The sequence below is a fragment of the Eurypyga helias genome, unplaced genomic scaffold (assembly GCF_000690775.1).
Source record: "Eurypyga helias isolate BGI_N326 unplaced genomic scaffold, ASM69077v1 scaffold2865, whole genome shotgun sequence".
NCBI classification, from domain to species: Eukaryota; Metazoa; Chordata; class Aves; order Eurypygiformes; family Eurypygidae; genus Eurypyga; species Eurypyga helias.
The window spans coordinates 1-24,545 of NW_010249284.1; the positions used below are offsets into that span (position 1 = coordinate 1).

The following is a 24,545-nucleotide window of genomic DNA, read 5'->3' on the forward strand; positions in this document are numbered from 1 at the left end:
GGTACAGCCGTTATGGGGTGCCACGGGGAAAGGGAAGATCCTTGCGCTAAGGAGCGCTGGCTCATAAAGACAGAAAAGGGTTCAGTCGCGTGGGTGACAGAAGGTTCAGGTTGTTTTTCTTCCTGAAACCTCACTTAAAGATACAAATAAGTTTTTTTTGCGTACTTTTTGGTGTATGAAGTTATCCTTGCTTTTTTCTGCAGAGCAGTCAAGCAGTTCTTGCTTTTCCATGGGGGTGGGTTGGAAAATGCAGGGCAGCCTGCCAGCCTAGTTGAGTCCTGCAGCGGCCTTGTTGGTGTTTCTCCCCTTGGAGATCTCCTTGCCAACAGAAGCGGAGGAGCAGGATCTGAACAGGGCACTTGACAGCCCCCTCTCTGTTTGCTTCAGGGAGTGAGTGAATATAAGAGAAACTTCAGATGGAAAACCCCAGAGTTGTGTAGCACGGCCCAGCAGCAGAAACCCTTGTGGGCAGGACTTCGGTCGGATCAGTTCGGTAAGCGCCCCCGAAAGATTGCAAACCCTGGAGATGTCCAGGCCGGCTCCGGTGAGGCTGAGCCTGGGCTGTTGGAGGTCTGGAGAGGTTTGCTGTGATTGAGTGCATGACCACAGTAACTGGTAGTGTTTGCAGTTTGTATGCTTCATGCAGTTAAAAGTATATTCCTGGTCATCATTTATAGTATGTTTTTGAATGCCATATTCTTTCTGGCTACACTGAAACTTTCTTTTAATGTTAGTGCTATTTGTATAAAACATGAAAAATACGTGGTTTCTGACATGCACCATAAGGTGAGTCCCAAATATGAAGCACAGATGCAGTGTTAACGCATACAGGGTGTGTAGAAGGAGGCATTGGGTTACTTGTGGTGCGTGGAAACAGTAAGTAAAATTCCCTGTTTAAGAGAAGACTAAGTTGGGGCAAAGTTTGATACAAAATAAGTTTGTTACAAAGACTTATAGGGACAGCTTACTGAAATAAAAAAAGAGCATTAAACAGAATAGCTTGTGATCCTGTAGTCTAGGAGTCAGGGGTTATACGCATTGTGATGGTAGGAAAATGTGGAGTTGGGAAGTAGAAGACAAAGGGAATAACGTCTGCATTGAAAGGCCTGTAGGGAGTTGAGGAATAGGAGTTAGCTGGTGAGCGATGACAACTGCAGTGCTTTGAAAAGGAGCAGTAAAAAATAGGAATTATTGTAGTGGCACAAAACAGATTAACAAAATGGTGCAATTCAGTGCGACTGCACTATGCAGTCTGCGTAATTAGAGTTCAATTTATTCATTCCTACAATATGATAAGTGTTCCAAATTATGGTCTAGTAATTAAGAACCAACCACTGGGAGTAGGGTTTGGTTTTGGTTGAGATGCTAGACATTTTAATAAATAATTTAATTTTATTAAAGATTATGCTTTATATATATTACTGCTTTCTTCCATTACTACAAAATATATTTCTTTAACATAGCACATGGCCCTGTGGAGGAGTACCTGTGTTGAAGAGTGTAACTTCCACAAATCCTCAAACACCCAAACCTCCAGACACATTAACTTATTTTTAAAATTCTAATCTATGCTTCTTTTCTAGTCAAACTAAACTGCAGAGTTTACAAGAGTTGAAATAATGTAATGAGTTGGCAATACAGCAGTTTTCCCCCCTCTTCATATTGTAGCAGTGGTTTTGTGTGTACTTGGTGTAGTTTTTCTACACCTTTGCATTCATTTTCACTCCTGCCTCTTTCTGGCCATCTTCAAATGTCGTTCTTGACACCTCATGGGACTTGCAGATGGTTACTGATAATTTGCTTACGGTTCTCCTGTTGAAATACACAGTTGGAAATTTTAAGAATTACTTGGAACATCACCACAAGAAGTTAACAGCTGCGGGTGCTCTGAGTTCCTTCCTGCTACTTTTCCAGTGTGTATCCACTGGAATTATTTCCTACCACCTGTATGTGTAGTCAGACATCCAGACATTCTCTATGCCTTTCACTGTAGGTTCTTCTCTCTTTCGACATTGCTTTTTCATGAGACAGGAGTTTCTCTCTATCTTAGAAAGTGTTTCTTTCAACCAGTTAGGGACCCTCACTTATGCTTCCGTTGCAGTTGAACACTTTTATATTCATCTGCATGTGTAAAGGCCAGCAATTCTTTAAAATAACTTGATACCTGGGTTTGTTGCATAGTCTTTTTACAGTTTGGGAAATATTTTTGTGTTCAAAAAGTCACCAGTTATCTGAGATGGTTTTAAATAACAGTTGTATTAGATGGAAAGGGATCTGTCAATGTCTGTCACAGCTGGTGAGAACCTGTTTAGCACGGTATATTGTGCCTGTGTAATGAGAAGTGTTTGTGGCATACTTTATCACTGATTCTGTATCTGTGTTAACCACATTCTTTACACTGACTGTGTTAATTTTGTTGTTCAGCTTCCTGAATCAATTTGCAAAAGATTGTCCTGTGGCCATATTTGCTTTATAAGGTTTTATCCAGCATGGTCCTGGAGCACCATGTTTCCATCTCTCTTTAATGTAAAGGAAAGGCATTCACAGATAGGGAAGAAGGCAGAATTTTACAGCTGTGCCCATAATTAATAGGCTGTCACTGCTCAAATATACTAAAATATTTTTTTCTAATAATCGGTTGCATGATAAATTTTCAGTTTATTCTTGTAATAGAGTGATATGGCTTCAATAGAACATTTTTTGTTATACCTAATATGTCTTTTTCAGGAATCACAAGAGAACCAAACTTCATTTCCAAGAGAAGGGTACCTTACCATAATCCACAGATTTCAAAGTCCTTTGAATGGCCAGGAGACTGTGATTTGAATGACCCACGTGAACCTGAAGCTCTTGGGACTGCAGAGTTGCACACAGACCAGAACAACAATGATGTGAATCAGGAAAAAAACGAAATGCCAGAAGGACCCAGACTTCCCCCAAAAGTTCGGTCATATTTGGTAGATTCTGAGGGTGAAACAGCTCTTGCCCTTGCAGAAAACAACATGAAGAGATCACCCTCTGCTGCTCCAACAAATCAAAATGAAGCATTTTCATCTCCAAGAAAAGAACTAGAAAAAATAGATAATGGGGTGAGGAAAGGTTTTTTGGGTTTTTTAATTGTCCAGTATGAAAATTACTAATCTGATACTTACAGTAATTTAATACACATAGACCAGCCTCTTTTGTCTAACTCTCTCCTTAGTTCTGTATTTTGAAATTCTACACTGTAGCATTTCTGTTGGGAGAACAGTACTTTCGAGACCAAATTTTGGTTCCACTTAGGTCAATAGGAATTTGTCTGTCAGGTGCCATCACTATTGATTTCAGTTAAACAAGGATTTAGCCAATGATATATAGGCTTTTTGGGGTTGTTGGCTGTAATGAGAAAATGTACTTTGTATTAATTTAATTCATGAGGCCAAAATCCAAACCATAGTTTTGAAAGTGTGCATTGAAAGATATATGACTTGCAAAACATTGTAGAAAAGAGAACAATCAGTGTTGTGGTTTTTTTTTTTTTTTTCTATTTTATGTTGTCAGCTTCACAGAGTCCTTCAGAGGAAAGCAGGCATGAATATTTCACGTTTAAATACTTTCCCCAGAAATTCTGAATATCGAAGCCAATTTGTTTGGAAGAGTCCTCATGAAAAGTCACCAATACTTGCAGCTGAACAGGTAACTTTAAAGAATCCAAGAAGTAAATGAATACTTTCTTGTATGTATCAGAAAAGTTGCTTGCCTTCCAAATTTTCCTTTCTTCCGCTTTTCATGGGGGAGTGACAAATTTGGGTGGTGTTACATGATTTTTTTTTTCTCTCAATATGCAAAAGTGCAACGTAATTAGATTTGTTTACCTGTGATTCTTTATGGCAGTCAGGTCTAATTACTCCTTCTCCTTTTCCTTAGTTGTATTTGGTCCTTTCTAACAGGACCATTTTCTTCTGTTTCTATTAATTTACCTTAGGAGCTCTTAAGATCTGACTCAATGTTACCCTTCATTTTTACCATTTTTATGTTATCCAGCATATAGCTAATCAACAGAGGAATGTTAGTTGTTCTGTGTTGTAACAACATGGCTTGCCACTGAGATCATTCAGGTTTCACCGTTTATTCTCACGGTCTTTTATGGGTTTCCACAGTTTCTTATTCTCAGCCTCCATCTCTGTGCACATATACTTCCAGGCCCTAAAGTGCATCTCTGTAGTGTTTTTTTATTTCATGAGAACTGCTTATATTTAAAAGTGGACTCTTCTGATTTTTAAGTCTTCTGTCTTAAAATTTTAATACATCTCATGAGACTTTGGACTCTAAATTGGAAATGCTGCTATTTCTAATCAGACCACAAAGAGTAACTCTGTGAGACTGCTTTGGGTTTTCAGTTCATTGTTACTGGGATCAGGACTCACGAGAGTCAGTCTATCTTTTGGTCATTTTACAGTATGAAATAGGCACTTCTGCTTTTATTTGGTTTTATTTTGAGCATATACATTAATAGGATTATTACAGATGGTGCTCTCTGTTTTTACCCCCAGGTAGCAGATTTGTTCAGTAACAGCTTTCAGAGGAAATGAATGTTGATAACTAGGATCAGTCACTATAAAACCTGTTCCTGTCTTTTTCTTGTCGGCATGCTCAGCAGGTCGACTTACTTTGAGATATTTGTCTTCCAGCAGTCCCTTATCCAAGCAGGCCTCACTGAAATGCATGACAGTAGAAGCTCAAGGACCATTTGAGGAAGAGGCAGGTCCCAGAAGGTCACCATATGGAAAATTTCATGGAGAATTCAATTTGATTCTATTAGAAATAGAGGAAAGACTAAGAAATCTAAAACCTAAAACTTTTTTTTTTTTCCCCCACAGATTACACAGAATAAGTCTGTAGGTACTATAAATCCTTAGAAAAACAGAACGTAGATAAAATTACATTTGTATAAATGTTTCCAGGTTCTAAACTTGAGATTAGAATTTCATTAATAAAAATTAATTATTTTTAATTAATTTTTAAATATTAATTTTTCATTAATAAATATTAACAAACTGATACCGTTTTGATTGTATTGATATGATGTAGAATATACCTTCATACTGCATAATAACAATACCTTTCCCTTTAAGAGGTTTTGTGAAAATACCAAAGTTATCCAAGTGAAGTTATAAGTCAGACTTAAACTTTCATAGCAAAGCTGGGGGAAATGTATGCTTGTGACATCTGGTGTGCTCTTTTAACTCACCACACTGTGAGGAGATGGGACCTGACCATGTATTAGGCAAATTGTCTACCTTGGTTTGTAATACAGTATTGATTGGAAAATAGTGGATAGCTCAAATTACCAAGCCCTAAGCATCCAGGTCTAAACCAGAACAGTTGTATGTTGTGGATTGGACATGTACTGGGGACTCATAGGGAGATTTTGTTGCATATGTTTTAAAAAATATGATACTACATACAACTCTGAAGGTGAACCGTCTTCCCAAATAAAAAAAACTTTTGTTAGTGAACTTCAGGAAAAACAGTGTTTGACCACAGGTTTAACTGTCTGGCTCAGTCAGTTTTAAATATATTTTTATCTGGTTAAGTTTCTCTTCAGTTTGTCCTAGAATTTTATTAGTCTGCACATGCTGTATTTATACACATGACCATCTCTGCTCATATGTGAGTTTATTTGCTTGAATTAAGGTAAGCAAATTACACACTTTTTGTTTTGTTATCTTTCCCCCAAAGGTTATTCACAACATAAATAAATCCATACCTCCGTTCAAATCTCCTGCAATTACTTCTGAAACTGCAAATGAGAGAAATTTCAAAGGGTCTCCTCCTGCTGAGGGTCCACAAGAGAGAAGTGGTTTGGACGAGAGAGAATTTCCTGTTTGCGAACAAGTAAATACTTCCTAAAAGAACAGCATTAGTATACTTCTCTAATTTTGATTGTTCTTTTCTATAATGCAGGGGTGGGTTTATTCTGAAGTTTTTTAGTTATATTTTATAGCTAATGACACTGGACTCGGTAGTGGTTTTGCTACAAAAGACTGAAAATAGCAATGTGCAGCTTGGTTTGTTCTTGGGGGTTTCTGTAGTGGGTTCTGTAGTTTCTGTAGGGTGTTTTTTCAGTGTACAATGACATGCTGAGAGTGTCTTTCCTGTCACGTTAGTTTATGAGTTTTCAAGTAGTATTTTTTCTTAATTGAAACTTTGCATTTAGTCAGCAGAATAGTTTCTGAAATCTAAATCTCCAGTTTATGCTCTCGTTGGTACCGCTGTAGTCTCTTGGTATGCAAGAGGGCTGGATGGGAGGTCTGGAACTTTTTGGATATCCTGAATCAGACATAGTGTGAATTAAAAAAAGAATACTGTGAAGTATGGAAGATGCCACAGTTGGAATTGGTTTTCATCCAATATTAATTTGAAGAACAATGGGGAAAGGTTACAAGTAATTTCCCTTTGCCTTGATAAGTTGAAAGGGATGTGCAGGGCTATAACTGGACATTGTGTAGTGTATGTAGGCTCTGTTACTCAGTTCAAAACATTAAAACGTCTGCTATGGAAGTAATTTGGCTGTCTGAGGCCTTGCATTTCCTTGCATTTCTGTTGGTTTGGACTAACGTAAATGGACTTTTAAGAATCATACACGTAATAGAATGGAATTGTTTCAGACTGAGACCTTCTAAAAGTAGGCGATAGCAATTTAGACTGCATGACAGCCAACCTATTTTGCAAGGCGGACAGATGAATATCTATTTTTGTAGCAAGTGTTGTCTAAATTCCTGCAGGTTAGCTAACTATCCTTCAGGTAGAAGGGCCACATATGAGGCTTTTCAGTATCCATCTCTGTTCCTTGATAAAACAGAAACAGCTATTGTCAGACATGTTCACTGGGACCATTACTGAGTAAAGTGTATACTTAACATGGAGTGCCTGTGGCTCAGTTTAAGCCATTGATACTGTCTAGGTTCTTAAAGATGATTGTTGGCTTGGAGGCTTTATCATTTAGAACCCAAGCCTGCCCAGTGTTTTAAATCTCATCTGAGAATGAGGATTTTTATGTCGTCTTTTGCATCATAGCAGATGTGAAGAAAGCTTGAAAGGCATGAGGCTTTTAGTAAGCATTTGTTTGTTTTGAACATTGGAAATTCAAGTTACGTTTTCCTGAAAGAGCTAAAAAACAAAGGAAGAGAAGGCATGAGAAGGGATTTTTTGTGAAACTGTCTGAAAATGTTTATACTGGTATCTCTTCTCTGATTAATATCTTGAAAAAGTTTTGGGGGATTTTGATGGGCTTCCCCCCCCCCCCAATTTGAACAATATCTATAGAGATCTCTAGCAGAATCAGAAATCATGCATGAGATTTCCAAGAGGATAAAGCAGGAAAAAAAAAATCTTTGATGTTAAATTGAACAAGTAAATCTGACCCTGTATAAACCAAAATGACAGCAAATTAAAATTTTGCCTTTTGGTTTGTTATAAGTTGGTTTATATTGCTTGACTATAAAGCTAAGAGTTGTTGGGTTTTTAATTTATTAGAAATTCCAGAAATATAGCTGTTAAGTCTTAGACACAACTCAAGTTAGAGTTAGAATACACAGGTATCGTATTCTTTCATTTCTATGTTTGATGTTAAATTAGTTTTGTAAAGCGTACAGAATGGGTCATCTAACTAGCTGAATGTTGCGCTCAGAATCTTAGCTTTGGCATATTGCTAGTTTATTTTTGTACTAACAACGTATATTCTTGTTTATTAAATACGCAAAACAATTGACATTTAAAAATACAATTATCTTCTTGCAGAAATTTTATGTCAAAAGGAATATGAGGGTTTCCAGTTGTGTAGCTAATATGGTATTTTTAAAATTATCTTTGCCTTAGAGTAAGAGGGAAGAACCGTTTCCAAAGCCAGCAGAAGATGCAGCAAAACAAGGGAAATCAGAACAGAAACATCCTAAACAAAAAAATAAGCAACATATCAGTCCAAAGCCCCTCTCTTTACATACAAGTCGTGGGTATGTATAAAGTAGGAAAACCTAGCCTAGCGAATAGGTGTACAGCAGCCTAATATTTAGAATGGTGGACGATGACCTTTAGCGGCACCGTCATACAGTTGCAAGTGCAAATGCAGTGTCGACCCTCTTGCAGCACTGCGATTGAGCTTCCTGGGGGTACCTCTAAACTTGGTGTTCATTTCCATCCCTTTCTCTGGGGAACAGAAGTGAAACCTTTGTAACTACACTCGTTCAGTTGAACCTTCTGGTGCAATAATAATGATATTATTAATAAATTTAACATGAATGTAAAGGAACTGGTGCAATGCTGCTATGAATCTTTCAGCAAGTGCTTGGGAAGTTGTAGTCACCTTTCAAACTGCTTTCCTGTGCTTGCTCCACGCCTTAAAACTCTGATGATTGTACCTGATGTCTGCTTTTTCTAGTCCGTACCACCTTCTGTCCCAGAGAAACAAAAGCAATCACATAAGGTAAAGGGAAGTAAAGAAATCTGTCCCATTTTGGGTAATCTGAAAAGCATGGAAATGAAATTGTATATTATTACTGAGCATTATCAAAGTATCTTTTTCTTCTGCCACATACCTACATTGCAGGAACTGAACTCAAGTTTCCATTGTCTACACATCTGGGATATGCCAAGAGAAATAAAAGCCCAGAATGGATGTAGGTTTAAAAATGCCTAAATTAATCCACCTCTGCTGTCATTGTACTCAGTGTATGTCCCAGTCATTGCTTTCATTCACATGACTTTCTGCCAGTGTTAAGGCATTAGATTAAAGATGGGAAAAGAGTCTTATCTAGGTTTGAATGCTGTTGCAAATTGGGAGATAATTACAAAATGATCATGCAAAATTATATGAAATGAAACCTCTTTAGGAAAAAATGAGTGGACATAGTGTAGTTATAACCTTTAACTCATAGAAATCATAGAATCGTAGAAACGGTTGGGTTGGAAGGGACCTTAAAGATCATCTAATTCCAGCCCTCCTGCCATGGGCAGGGACACCCTCCGCTAGACCAACTCTGGTTTTTGTAGCTCTTAGACATAGTCGATTGTAGTCAATTTTGCAATGAGTAGTAGCGTAAAATTCTTGATCAGTTACTATGACCTTTTTCATTTAAGGACAAATTTCTGCCCTGTATGCTTTCAGTGTGGTAGCACAAGACAAAAGTTACCAAAACAGTCACTGGGCAAATAGCTGTCAAAATGCAGACAGGATTGTTGCTTTGTATGCAAGCTGCATTGCATGGCTTGCTTTTGCAGCAGAATGGCTGGGATCAAGGCACAGCAGTGATGTGTTTCTTTTAGCTAATCCTTTAGTTTTGCAACCAAAAAAAAGTTTTCTGCCAAAGAAAGGAACATATGGAAAGAAATTTTGAATATAAAGTTTTTTTCTTCCTTTGGTATTTTTCTTTTTATAAGGTGCATTTTACTCTGTAACTTCAGGCTTTTATGATCTATTTTTGAAGGACTAAAAAGAGGACTTTTCCACCCAATACTGAATGTATTAAAATAAACTTAGTAATGTTCAGAAGTAAGATTAAAACCAAAGATCTCCTTAGATTTTAGCTGATAAATCCACAGTTCAGTGTTTAAGGTCTTGAAGTATTGCGTGTTGCCTGCTATAGGGTAGATGACAATTTTTCTGTGTATGTATGTGTGTGGCAGAAAGGAAAATGAATCCATCTTTTCAAGTATTGAGGCCTTTTGAAGATCAAAGGCAGTAGGACATAGTTAGATGAATTATGCTGACCATTGTTCTGGTAGTCGGATGTTTCTAGCCCCAACACTTCACCCCACCCATGTGCAGACTGCCTTTACAGTGGAGTTCATAGAAGGAAATGTCTCACACACATTCGTGCCAAACCCGGCACATTTACTTAAATGTGCCTTCATCAGTGACTTAAACCAAGATGTTCCAGTTTGCACTGAGGTAGTTGAGACGTATGTGTGTATTGCGTTCTGCTGATATGGCTGCCAGGGCAAAAGCTGTGGCAGAAGGACTGTGAGGGAAAACCAAGAGGAATAACTACTGAAAGAGCCATCAGCTGTGAATGAGCTTTTTCACAGTTTTCGTAGTTGTGTTTTGAATGTCTCAGCCCTGTCATTTAAGTATAAATACACTTATGATTGTTGATATAGTGTTACAAGTGCTCTTAAAGAGTCTTCTGCATGTCAAGCTTTACTCTCTCTGTCTTTTTTATCTGTTTCATTCTTGATTTCTTAGGAAGATGAACACTGAATATAGGTCAAAATTTTTGTCTCCAGCCCAGTATTTCTACAAAGATGGAGTTTGGTCTCGTATCAGGAGTAAAGTTCCCAACCAGGTGAGTATTCTTAAAAAATCTGAAGCCTAAATGTGCTTTGTATTTTGATTTTTATATACAAAACTGAATTGTGATGTTTATAAGATACAGTTTTGAGATTGTGATGCTAATGGATCAAGCTCCCAAAGGTGAGTGTGCAAAGAAGATTAAGTTCTGACAAGCCAGTATAATATGTAGTAAGAAAAAGAGACAGTGTGACTTAAAGAGTATGTTAATGTGACATATGAAGTGAGGGAGCAGCTTTTTTTCCCTTACAAATCAGAATCGTCCAGAACAGAGTCTCTTGGAGCAGGTAATTGTAGTGTTGATGTTCAGCCCATTTGTAACAAACATAAGTTTTCAAAATGTAGAATTAGATGTTAGCCTGTTCCAAGGTAACAAAAGGAAAAGGCCAGCGTATGCATCAGCCTGGGTCAGGCTTGACAGTCAGGATCAGTTTATTATCTTGCCATGCAAGTTCTGCAGCTGTCAGATTTCGTTGAATTGACTTAAGCTTCTCCCAGCTGATAGAGGGATCCTTCTCGAATGTCCTGGTTTTAGCTGGGATAGAGTTAGTTTTCCTCATGGTAGCTAGCATGAGGCCATATTTTGGTTGTGCTGTGAAGAATGTTGATAACATACTAATGTTCTTAATTGTTGCTAAGCAATATTTATATCAAGTCAAGGACTTTTTTGGTTTCTGATACTGCACATGAGGGGGCACAGTCAGGACAGCTGACCCAGACTGACCAAAGGGATATTTCATTCAGTCATGCTCAGTATATAAGTTGGGGGGAGTGGGACGAGTGTCTGTCTGTCTCTCTCTATATTCTGGGACTGTCTCTCGGGCTCGGGCTCTGGCTCTCACTGCTCAGGGACTGGCTGGGCTTCAGTCGGTGAGTGCTGAGCGGTTGTATAATTTGTTTTCCATTATTTTCATTATGTATTATTAGTAATAGTGGTAGTAATATGAACATAATATAAGTAATAATATTAGTATTATTAATCTTACTGGTATTGCTAGCATTATTAGTATCACTGTTTTATTTCATTTAGTTTCAGTTATTAAATTGCTCTTATCTCAACCTATGAGTTTCCTTGTCTTTTCCTCCAATTCTCCTCCCCATCCCACTGTGAGGGGGAAGATGAGTGCGTGACTGTGAGGTACTTGGTTGCTGGCTGGGGTTAACCCACAACGCTGAGACACTGTGTCCTGCTAAATGTGTGGCAAATAGCTTGGAAGTGTGAGTTTCCTCATCAGCTGGGACCAAGCTGATGTGGAAGACAGAACTGGAGTGGATGGCTTTAGGGTGTTGGGCTTTGAGAATTTGAGAATTACATTCTCTGGGAATTGCAAGAATAATGTGGTAGCATTCATTTCTGTGTTTTCTCACAAGACAATCTAGCAAGTCATTCTCTTTTTAGGCATAAAGAAATATATATTGAATATATACAAAATACTCGGTGAGAAAGAGGTCTCAAAGTTTCAAATATATTGTAGTATGTGATGATTCATGATTAGATTTTGTGTATGCATGCATGAGATAATCCATTCTGTGATAACAGCCTCATGAGGATGTTAGAGGACTAAAAACAAGCAGTATTTTTATTTTTTATATGCATTGATATATGAATTAGATTTACTCTTCCTGTAGCTAAGGCTGTAGAATATTCTGAATTATTGCATAGAGCCTGACTAAGTGGTATTCAGAATGTTTCTGTAGAATATTACGTAATTTTTCTGGCATGTACGACTTTAATTTGGAGACTGGATGCTGTGTCAGTAACATTTGAAACAGTCAGGAGCAGTGCTCAGCTTCAAGAGACAAGAAAAGGGAAAGGGACACATTATCTTGGAGTATGTTGTGCCTGTGCCACAGCCAGCTGGGAGGAGTCATTGCAGTACAGTCAAGGGAAAGACTGAGGAGACTGCAAGTGGAGGATGGGGGATGAATCCTATTTGGGTTGGGTTTCAGAGATGTAGGAAGTAAATTTATGCAGCATTTAATTAGAGCGTATGACAAACCAAGGAATTCCCACACTGTAGATATGTGTTTTGGATGTATCTGACTTTTCCATGGAGATTTTCTTGCTGACAAGGGAATTGCAGGAAACTAAAAGAAGCCACTTGGGAGTAGGCATGAAGAATTCAAAAAAGAATTATTAGGAGTTTTTAGGGCTTTCTAAATGAAGGAGTTGTGCTGGGTAGCTGGAGGAGCCAAATTAATTTCAAGACTATAATAAATGTTTTATTGATGACAGATGTGCTTAGATTACATACACATTTTTGATTACATACACATTTTAATGTATGCATACCTACATTAGATCCTAGTATGAGTTCATATGGAAGACTTTTGTAATTGGAATTACCTGAATTCCAATTCAGGTTCTATCTGTTAGACTTTAAATCACATGCTTGTGAGCATATGTCATGGTTTAACCCCAGCAGGCAGCTGAGACCCACACAGCCACTTGTTCATTCCCCATTCAGTGGGACGGACAAAAGGATCGGAAGGGTAAAAGTGAGAAAACTCATTGGGTGAGATAAGGACAGTAAGGTAAAGCAAAAGCCATATGAGCAAAGCAAACCAAGGAATTAATTCACTATGTCCTGTTGGCGGGCAGGTGCTCAGCCATCTCCAGGAAAGCAGAGCTCTGTCATGTGTAACAGTTACTTGGGAAGATGAACACCATCACTCTCAACTTTCCCCCCTTCCTTCTTCTTCCCCTAGCTTTATATGCTGAGCATGATGTCATATGGTATGGAATATCCCTTTGGTCAGTTGGGGTCAGCTGTCCTGGTTGTGTCCCCTGCCAGCTTGTGCACCCCCAGCCTGTTTGCCAGTAGGGTGGTGTGAAGAGCAGAAAAAGCCTTGATGCTGTGTAAGCACTGCTCAGCAATAGCTAAACCATCCCTGTGTTATCAAGTCTATTTTCAGCATAGATCCAAAACGCAGCCCCATACAAGCCTGTGAAGAAAATTAACTTTATCCCGGCCAAAACCAGTACAGCATTTCAAACTAGTTTTGCTAGTAGACAAAGAATAATATTTAGCTTGTGCAAGTGTGTTACTCTGTGGGATATTTTCTATATGGAGGGTTTTTTTAATGTGCTATTGTCCTGTTAGTATTTCAAAAGGTATATATAAAATATGGGTTACAATTCTTAAAAAAAAAAAAGCTTTTTGTGGGTGTGGAGAAAGCAGAGAGCAAGGTTAAAGCTTGGAATTTTCCAGTCTTAAAACCTCTGTTAATACAAGAATAAAAATCCTGATTGATCTGATTCTTGGCCAGGCTTTTTTTTTTTTTTAATTCATCAACATTTTTGTTGTAAAACTACAGAATGGGATCTAGCATGGCTAAAATAGTAGGACTGAATAAAATATTTTATTCACAGTTAAGACATAAGAAAGAATCTATCATTTGAGAAAGATGTTAACAGCAGGTTAATGTAAGTATGCATAACTTGAAAAAATTGTCAAGCTCGTTGGTTTTATAATAAAGCAACAAAGGTACTTTGGCCATGCACAGTATAGGCTGCTCAACAATCCTTTTGGTTTCTAAACATTTCCATACCTGTTCCCATTATTTTTCACTGACATGTAGAGAAATGTTCTGCAACGCAGTATCTAACCTCGACCTCTGGTTGATATTGAGACTCACCCCTGCTGCAGGTGCCTACAGAACATCTCTCGCTTAGCATAAAGGATTAGGTGATAAGGTCTGCCTGATCTACTCTGGTTTCCCCCTTAGTTGGGACTGCACATGGATAACTTCGGGTCCAAAGCAGACTTTCTAAAGTTCTGAGTCCAAACAGGCAAAGACCATAATAGAATGCTGATATGACCTTGGCCATAGTGATTACACCTAGACTGCTGCTCTGCAATGTATTATTAAGGGTTGCTTTGCCGCAATGACAAAAATGATTTGAGTGAAAAAATCTCTTTGAATTATGCTTTTGAAAAATTAATGTGGGCAATTCTTAATCACAGCAGGACTCTCTGGGGCCTTTGCCCTGCTGAGATATGCTGCCTGCTGAGTCACTGAAGGAGATGGTTGTCCTTTGTACTTCACAATTCACTGGAGACATAGCATTCTTCCTCCCCCTGCAGTGTCCTGTTGCTTTGGATTTATATTCCTTCTGTTGTGGCTGTCATAATTAATGTTTCATTCTTCTGCTTACAGTGAATGTAGATCAGTTGCATCTCAGACTTTAAACTCTCCTCTTAAAATGACAAGTATATATTTTTAATGGGCTATTCTTTGGAAGTTTAGTGGGTCAAATTGTGGGTTGTTAGCTGGTGTGGGCTCAGTGGATTTCCATCTGCTGCATCCAGTTACTTTGAGTGTGTTTAACGGAATTTGGCTGACTTAACTCTGCTCCTTGCAGGAAGAACAATGCAAGGTCTGTCATGAAAGACGAATAAATAAAAGCTATGAAAATGTGCTAGAGGAAGTGTCAGTATTACTTTCCTGCTCTTTGACAAAATACTTATTTCCTGTAAACCATTCTTTAGTGTGCGAGAATTCACATAACAGTATCACAGAGTTATTTTTAATCATATAAACATAAAAGTTTTGTTGTTCCTTTTTCTTCCTGCACTTTAATTGTGTTTGGGTGAAGGACACGAGACCGTGTGAGTGTTAAAATAGTTTTAACCATAAAAATGATAGTGTGAAATCAGCAGTATAATGTCTAAAGAGCGTACTTACCACTTTTTTTTTCCAAGACTAAACCTGACATCTCATTCTTATAGTTACTGATAGCCTAGAAGGAATGATTTTGATATTATGTCTTACATATAATAGCACCAAGAGTTCTCATGTAATCATCAGCTCCTCGCTGAGATAGGTTCAGTGTAGCTAGAGACAGTTGCAGTGTTCACAGCATACAAACTCAGGATTACACATGCACATCAATCTGTTGACTTGAAATAGTCATAAATTAGTGTGTGGTGAATGTATTTTTGAGTGTCAAGGCTTAGAAATCTAAATAAATTTCCTTAAGCTTGGCAAAAACTGGCAATTACCAGTGCCAATGTATTTGTTTTACAGCTTTTTAGTGAATCTCAGGGAGGCAGCATAGAGCTACGTTGACAGGATTTTAGTGTTTAATTTGTTACGTAGCCTGAAATAAAGTTACAAGGGTGGTAATAACAATACAGCGTTGAGAGAAAAATAAGAAAATTTGAAATAATTCTGTATTCCTTTCCTTAGGCATCTCAAAACACCCTAAATTCCATGTGGTATATGGAGGTTGGTTGCATCTAAGTTCCTGTTTCAATGTTTGGAGCACTGTGTCTCAGCGCTGATGGAAAAACTAGAATCCAGCACTAAATTTATTGATAGTTGCTGCATAACTTTTTGTTCTCACTGAATAATTGACAATTTTGCTTTGGCTTTGTGGCTCAAACATGCTTACTAAGTATACACTTTTGTTATTGTTGCTTTCCTTGTGTTGCCTTTGCTGCGGCATGCATGTGGGTCGTCCTGTATTACGAGAAACTTGCCTTTCTACTTGAGCTGCCATTAGCTAACGCAGATATGTGGTAACGTTATAGCCTGTTAGTTAACTGTAAACAGGCATGACGTTTATGAAACCTTGATGCGCAGGTGAGAGAACTTCGAGAAAGAGCAAAGGCTTACAGGCAACGAGTAGAGGGAACACACTTTTCCCGATACCATCTCAATCAGATCCTCTCCGATAATAACAGCCTTTGGGATGTGTCCTCAAATTCCAGTTCAGAAGAAGGCATCAGCAACAACATCAGAGCACTAGATCTTGCCGGGTAAGGTCGTCATTCCTGCCTGTTACTCTGCAGCTTTGAAACAGAGCAAAATTCTGAATATAGGCTTAGCATAGCTGTGATATCTTCAGTGTTTTGCTGTATTCAAGACGTGATTAGACAGGGCGCTCGGTAATCTCATCTAGGCTCCCTTTCTCCACGAAAGGTTGGATGAGATGATCTTTCAAGGACCCTTCCAACCTGGGCTGTCCTACGGTTCTGTGATACGTAATTGTCTAGAACAGATGAGGGCATTTACGTTTTCACAGATACATCAGTTGGTTGTGCTCAACTTGAAAATGAGGCGCAGTCCAGTCTTCTGGAAGAAGAGAAAGTTACTCCTTTATAATTCTCCACAAGTACATATTTAGCGTGGCAGCCTTAGTCTCATCAAGTCTGGAAGAATTTTGCACTGAGTCATACTGAAGTAATATTCTACTGGAATGATATGAAATATGTTTTGTCTACTCAGATGTTACCAATGTTCTTGTCAAGTTTAATTAATCTTGTGGTTGAGTCTTACACACTGTTTAGTTCTGAGATGAAGGCTAAGGAGTTGGAGTGGTGTCCATCCATTTCCTCCTTTATTTGGAGGTCATCAGAATTAGCAGATATTAAATCCCTTGCTAGGAAAATTCAGAATTAGTATTTTAGTAACACGTACAGACAGCTGTTGCTGAAGCAAGGAGGGGAAAAAAGCGCCATTTGTGACTTCTCTGAGATCTGATATTTAGAAACAGTGCCTTGGATGCCTCTGTCTGCAGTCCACTTGGACTGCTGTATGCACACTATTTGTGTGTATGGGACAGATCTACCCATTTGCATGACTGTATCTCTAATAAGGATTTGGGGATGACACGTGAAAGAATATTTATTGCACTGTAGTGTGTGACAAGAAGTATGGTGCAAATTTTTTGGTTTACTGGTTTGGGTTTTTGCCTGTGACATACAGATCCTCTTACTGCTCTCATTTCTGTGCATTGGGATAATTTGCGCCAATTCCATGAGAGTTGAGAGTTTAAGAGTTTCAGAAGCTGTGCCTAAAGAGGACTCTTCTAAACTGCTTGGTGTTCAAAATTGAGCTATCAGACAGTCCCTATACATGGAACTGGTTATTTTTTGAGCACTTCTGATAATCTAACTTGTTTAAATTGGAAATAGAGCCCTGATTTTACATTACATTTTTGGAAATAGTAATCCAGAAAGTTTTCATAGAATCTAGTTTGAAAATGGGTTGTGTTTAAACATCAGTTAAAACGTCAGTGGAAAATTAACCATTCATCATGTTGACTGCACCATTTTTTAATATCTGAGCGGTACTTTTGGCAAAGGGCTGGGCTGGGGGCATGTGTTCTACACAGACACGTGTATACCATGAAAATCAGTGCTATGAAACACCACTTTCTGTGTTACCTAGAGTTTCTGAAAAAGAGACTGCACCAAGCCCCAAAATGTTGGAGCATCCTGACCCCAGGGAACAGCCACACCGGGACAGCTCTGAGAAGAAAGACATGTCAGATGCTTTAACTGTTCCAGTCAGAAGGCGTTTAGTTTGGGGTGAACAAGAAGGTACTGAAGAAAGGGAGAATCTGCAATCTACAGAAGAGGAAGAAAAACAAGATGAACAGGCTGCAGTTGTGGCTCAGCAGTTAGATGAAAACAATAAAAATGCCAATGAAGATATGAAAATTGAAGGGTAAAACTGAACATTTTTGTGATATATATTTGTATAATTTTTTCCTCTATCATCTCAGAAGTTTGTAGGTTAACTAATTTTTAGTTTTAAATCAAATTTATTTCAGAGCGTAAGTTGGGCTGATAATACTTTTGTTTTTAACAGTATTATAAGGAGTGAGAAAGTTCAAGTTATTGAACTAGTTGATGGAAATGAATGTATCATTAAGAATATTTGATTTCTAACTCGCAAGGCAAAAGTATGTAGAAGCATGAATAATTCTAATTTTTTTCCAAAACATTAGAATTTGTAGTATGAGCCTCTCAGAACAGACTGCTCATTACGCAGCCACCAATTGTAGTGAAAATTAAAGCTCACAATTTGCTTCAAATTGACACATAGTATTGATAGGATTGAAAGGATAGAGTGCATGCTAATCTTGTGCTTAAGCATCTGTATTTCTTAAAAAAAATAATGGGCAAAGAAAAAGGACTTGGGAGAAAAAAGTAACTAGCATTCAGTAATCAGAGGTGATAATGTTACTGAGCACAGGTGAGAAGAAGGCAGAGAGGTGTTTAGAAATAATGAGAGATCAATTCATTATGTGCATAGTATAATGCATATTACTATATTTGTCAGTTGAAGGATCCATATTATATCTAGTTACAGAAGAAACTGGCTTTTTACTGTGCAAGTTTTGCATACTTTTTTGGTAGAACAGTATTTTAGTTTGATAGATGTTTAAATCTGAATAATTTGTTTCCATACCATCTAAGCATTTTGTGTTCCCCACTGGGTTTTACCTCTGGTGTTGCAGCACGAATCTAAGGTATGGGATTGTAATTGGCTCCTTTGGGGATAATATCCTGTATGCAAAATCCAGGCAAAGAAAGGTTGAGGTGCTAGACTCAAATAGAAATTAAATGCAGGCTTTTGAAAGTATCATCCTGAAAACCTACTTAAGTTTCTAATTCTAGAGATTGTCTAGTTCATAGATGTGTCTCTGATTGACAGTGAAGATTTTCTGTCATCCTGCAGGGTGGCTGTGTGTGCTGAGATCTGCTCTGGATGTGGCCATACAGAGCATGTTGTCTGAGCCTGCTTGAGAGCTGGGACTGAGGCATTCTTTGCCTGCATGTCCTCAGAGCGTGCCTAGCGTGCGCTGATAGGATCAGGTTCCTTGCACGCTTGTGGGTATGTCGCCACCTCCTCTTGAAATGCATCTGGAGGAAGAAGGCAGAAGTAGTGCTGATTTATTTAATAACCTGGGGGCTAGAGTGGTTACATAAATGTGGGATACTTCGTTTCAGTTCCACCACATTGACTGAAAAGAGTCAAACCCACGTTCCCACCTCTAAGGTGGCAACTAGGTTCAAAGCCTTTCTGGGTGAGTACTCTTTCCAGCCCTCCTGTTGAGTCTCTACTACTGTGCAGCAATACATTCAAAGTTTATTGGGACAGAGGAGCCTGAATTTGCAGCTTGAGACTATTTATGTATTTTATCCAGTTACATAAAACCCAACCAGAAATAGAGGCTCAGGGGCTGAAATCTGGGACTCCCCATTGCAAGCAGATGTTTTAGCTACAGGCTGTTGGTATTTTTATGGCCCTAACTGTCTTGGTTTAGGCTTTTTTGGCAGTGCTAGGTTGCTGGTTGGACTTGATGATCTTAAAGGTCTTTTCCATCCGGGACAATTCTATGATTCTGTTCATTGTAGGAATGTATTAGAATCAAAAAGCTTGAGTGCAAGACTCTTGTGTCCTTAGCTAATCCTGTAATCATTGCTCATTTTTTACAGTGAGAATGCCTTAGCATTGAATGCTTCTGCAGCTGTGTCAGATTCTTCTTCTGTATCCTCGAGGACAGGTGGCAGGCTTCCTACTCCAAAGCTGAGGGCGCTTGGTGGAGCTCAGAGGACTCATCATGATCTCACTACCCCAGCTGTTGGTAAAAACTTTTTTAAATGCAAAGCAGTGTTTCAAGAACTAAATAAATAATTGGAAAAAAGGCATGTATGAATTAATTTAGTAGGTTATTTAAGGTAATAAAGCATTTTTCATCTTCTCCACTACGATAGGAGGTGCGGTTCTGGTGTCTCCTCCTAAATTCAAGTCTTCATCTTCACAGCAGAGAACACCAGGTTTAGGAACAGACCCTTCTTCAGCTAAGGAGGGTACAAGAGAAGCTTCAAAAAGAAGGTCTTTCCAGGTGAGCCAGAAAAGAGACTTACCATTGTGCTTTTTAAGTAATTGTGAATAATTTATTTAGTAATTCTTTTTCTTGAGTTATGTACTATAGTAAAATTTTGAGTAAAATTTTAAACATCTGTGATTAAAAAAGGCCGATGTCTGAACAAAAGTTTTGGGGTATCAAGCAAAGGAGTTGAGACTATGGGAGTGAGATTGGATGAGTTCCATTTTGGCTTTTTCTGCTAAATGCAAAGGATTTGCTTTAAGAAAAAAGAGGAGCTGTTGCTTTCCCCGTTAACATTACTGTCGCTTGCCACTGATGTAGGGCACGGTCCAAATTCCTTGACTTGAGGAAAGTTTTAGAAGGAGAGGTTAGGTGCCCATGTACAAGACAGGTAAATGTGCCATTGTGGGGTATTTTGTCAAGTTGTGCTTAGCCTGTGTTCTGTAGATGGTTAACAATTCACTGTGTTCATCCTCCATAATAAGTTCTGTAATGGATGCAGACACAATTGCATGAGAAGTTGGTTGTGTTGGTTTAAAATATAAGTTCATAGTTTTTTGATGTGAAGAAAAGAAGCTTTTGATTTGACCTGACTAGATTACTTTCAGACCATGTTAAATACTTGTTATTAGGAATAGATTTTCTCTAAGCTGTCTCACAAGCTTGGAATACTTATTTTTCGAGTACCCTCATGAGGAGCGTGACAGTGTAAAGCCAACATTTGCTGCATATGTGAGGATCTCTACTGAAAGGCTGTATATGAAAAGCTGGGGTTTTGTATATTGTTTTGTATATTTTTTTCCTTTGTATTGTGTTTTAGCCTAATGTGGAAGTGGAAGCTGTTTCGCTCCTTACCTCTCCACCTGCTGGGCTGGGAACTCTGGATCCTCTGCCACTTAGGCAGGATCAGTGGCCTAACAGTGTTTCTGATGAGAAAGTTCCTCTTGCTTCAGCCCATCAAGAGCGTTCCCCTACACTTCCTGTGCTGAAGTCAGCCAAAAATTGCTCTATGCCTTGCTGGAGTCCCTCGCGTCGTATTCAAGGGGCTCTCAAGGATCCAGAATTCCAGCATAACGGTGGGTTTTGTGTATTAACTGGTTGTGTTAGAGGGCTGCAGGATGGGAATGGCTAGTGTGCAGTGTTCAGGCCAAGAGAGTGCCAAGCTTGCCATCTTACAGACTCTACAAAAAATGTGTTGTTTGTAAAGAAAAGCTTTTCTACTCTTTGTTTAGCCTTGCTGACGAAATGCACACAACTCTTCACCTTAGTTTCAGATTCTGCTAATATAATTGTATTCTAGTGGTCTATTGACTAGTTTTGCCTTGTTAATTTCAGTAAGTACTTAATCATTAGGAGAACAATTTGGTTTAGCTTGAACAATTGCAATTTTTAACATTTAGGCTACAACTCGATGCTGTGACACTTTTCCAGCTGTAATTACCAACAGTGGTGTGTAACTAAGGACCCTTATAGTGTGGTATTATTTTGCAGGGGATTTCTGAGAGATAAGCTCCTTAAATATTTCTGCAGGATATGGAAACAAATATACCATCTATAAAAGATTTATTGAATATTGAGAGAAGCCATTTCTTGGCTGGGGAGGCATTTGTGCTGGAGCATTTCTGAGATTTTTAACAATGTTTAGGGGTACTGAGGGCATACATTTGATAAAGAAAAGAATAAAATGACCCCCTTAGTCAAAATAAAGTTTATGTGCTTAAAGTTTATGTGCTTAAGTCTCCATGCCAGAAAGACTATCTATAGCTGCTTAAGGACCCACAATTCTTGGTCCTTTTGTTATAAAGATTAGCTAAACTGAAGTAGTATTTCCGTTCTAGAATGGAACAAGTAGTTTAGTTTTCAGGTTAAATGGGATGGTAAAATCGAGAGATTTCCTCAGAAAGAGGTTAGAACTGGTAATGGGTTCCAGCTCTGTGCCTCGAGTGCAGGTCACTAAGTAACTTGTAGCATCTGCCAAAGATGGGTACCTTGAGAAGAACACAGTGGAGTGAATTTATTTTACCTCAGCTTAGAATAAAGGAGTCTGGTGGAGTTTTTGGTATGTTTGCTATTTATAAGACTCATGTTTTGGAAATAATGTTGTAACATTTTTAGATGTTCTAAAATGAAAGCTTATACTTTATCTGTTTTGAAATAATTCAAAACTGTGCCTTTGGCTTTTTGTCATAGGGAATTTTGGCAATCCAAAAATGAGATCTTTCCAGTTACCTCTTCAGGAAAGAAACTATAATGATGAAGGTATTTCTTGTCCTAAAGTATTATTGTATATCATGTATATATTACCTAGATTAATTGAAACTTTTGCACTAATGTGAGAAGTCTCTGAATGCAGGAAATAATACTGGCTTATATGTTTGCATGAATAACTACTGCATTGTTTCATCAAAATAATTTGAAAATTTTCATCCTAGTAATCTGAAGTAAGGATATGAAGGTGTATTCTAGTATGAATAAACCATTAAATGTGGCTGAAAATTAAATAGACCCTTGTGGTTCAGTATGGCAACTATAGCTTGCTCAGTTCCATACCTAAAATAATTTCCTCCCCATACACTTTTTAAGTTTTTGATAACAACAGAGGCAAACTGCAAAATGATCATAGCCCAGGTTGCAGCTACAGCAACTTTCCATGCAACTTAAAAGGTACCAAAAATCTTCAGATGAAGATTTTGCTTTTGGGAATTCATTACCAGACATGCAGCATAAAATGATTCCTCTGACTTTAATTTTCAGCCTGTTCCTCTGCTCAGTGTATGAGGGGTACTTAGAGCAACCTGTTATTCTGATTGCTGGTTTGGCCTTTTTTCTTTTACTGTGAAGTTGATCCTGGGGGAGCAGCTGGTGCACAGCCCACCAGTGCCTTGTCCTGGCCCTTTGGTGGGCAGACCCAAATAAACTCTTTCAGTAATGTAACAACCAGAGGTGCTGTAGTCCCGTTAGCCTGGGCTGCTATACAGCGTTCTTAGCATGGTGAGTGAGCTCAGCTTGGTGTTGCACTGTGCTAGTCGCCGTCATCTGTGTTTGGTTCAGATTAGATTATGGGCAGATCAGGCTTATATCTGATTGCAGTTTATTTATAGACATACCCCAGAGCAACCAAAAGTTTTTTTTCTGTACACTTTACGCTTGTTTGCTCCTTGGTTTTAACCAAGGTTCAGGCCAGTTCTCTGTTTTACTCATTGCAGATGGCTGGAAAATGTGTGGGCTGTGCAGACGGCTCAGCCAAGCATCTGTGTACCTACATAAACCATGCAAAATCCTATAGTAGCCTGCAGCATCCCACAAGCTTGCTGCACACATATCAAATGCTGTAACTGCTGTTTCTTTTTTTTTTCCCTGTGAGCTGAGTGATGATGGAGGTGCTTTCAGAAACAGGTGCAGTGTGCCATCTTGCAGATATTTCATGTGCCCCTATTTGCTCACGTACATACAAACCTGGGAGTTACTCCAATGACATGTCTGTTTGCACAAGGGCAGTTTGCAGTTTCCTCATACATGGGAATATGGTTGTTACGGGCTGTTCGGATCACCGTATTTTAAGAATTTAGAAATGCTGCTGACAAGCTAATTGAAACACTGACAAAAATTACAGGTGCTTTTAGGAGTTAGTTGAGGATTTTTTGGTTGCTTTTTTTGTTAGTAATGGGGGCTGAAAGGTGGTGATACAGTTCTTTTTAATCCATTGCTGGAGAATGGGTGTAATTAAGGTCACTTTTCATAGGCAGTATCTTGGCAGAGCTGTAGCAACATTTTAATAACTATGTTGAAGAAATACAATGTTGTGCTTTATCAGAGAAGCAGTATCCAGGCTGCCTAATTTTAAGAGTTTTGCTGGGTGTGAAGTGGACCCTGTATTCACAATGAAGACCTTTCAAAAGTACATTTTTAAAGCATGCTTCTTGTTGTCTTTGTGTTAAACTTCCTGTTTTCTTTAGAAGACGCATTTCTTTTAACAGCTCGTGGCACACTGGCTGGTTTTGGCACAGAAGGGCTCTTTTGGCAACATGGGTTCTGCTACTTTAGTTGTGTTGTTCTAAGGTTTGCTTGAAGTGGTGGGTTGCTTTCATGAATACGTTATTATCAGAGTCTAGTCTATGCAGAATTCAGTGGCGGAGCAACAGTTTCTGAGGTTTTCTGACACAGGAGAATGAATGGAAAGTTGACTTGGAGAATTGGGCAATTCCCAGGTGACAGTAAGGATCTCATTCTGGAGTTTGTCAAGGGGAGGGCATGTACCTCTCTTAGTTACCCAGCATGCTATAGCTTTCTAGTGAGAATCTTTTGAAGCACGTCAGTTGCCAAGTACTAGAATTAATGTGTATTGTGGTAATATTTTAGCATCCATGGTTAAAGAGGGCATAAAAATATTTGCACTTTGAAAGTCTGCCATGGTCAACTGTGTTTTACTATGTTTATTTAATCTTTCTATTCACTTTTTCTCTTGTGGCTTTCCCCACAGATGACAGGTTGTCTCAGATTTCTGCTCGCTCTGCAGCATCTAGCTCGCTAGCATCTCAGATACTGGAACGAGCTCAGAAGAGGAAAGATTTCTGGGGCAAGACATAA

General features: G+C 38.5%; 1 protein-coding gene across 1 annotated transcript; it reads left to right on the forward strand.

Moving 5' to 3' along the window:
* Window positions 1-387: 387 nt before the first annotated feature.
* Window positions 388-24,545, forward strand: MDM1 (Mdm1 nuclear protein homolog (mouse); the record flags this gene model as incomplete). The annotated part of the gene is made up of 14 exons (XM_010151289.1): window positions 388-493; window positions 2,728-3,089; window positions 3,541-3,675; window positions 5,722-5,877; window positions 7,861-7,994; window positions 10,223-10,322; window positions 15,521-15,559; window positions 15,917-16,092; window positions 17,507-17,785; window positions 19,564-19,712; window positions 19,843-19,973; window positions 20,779-21,034; window positions 22,149-22,217; window positions 24,439-24,545. Coding segments are annotated over 14 exons (2,199 nt in total), but the record flags the coding sequence as incomplete, so codon positions are not given.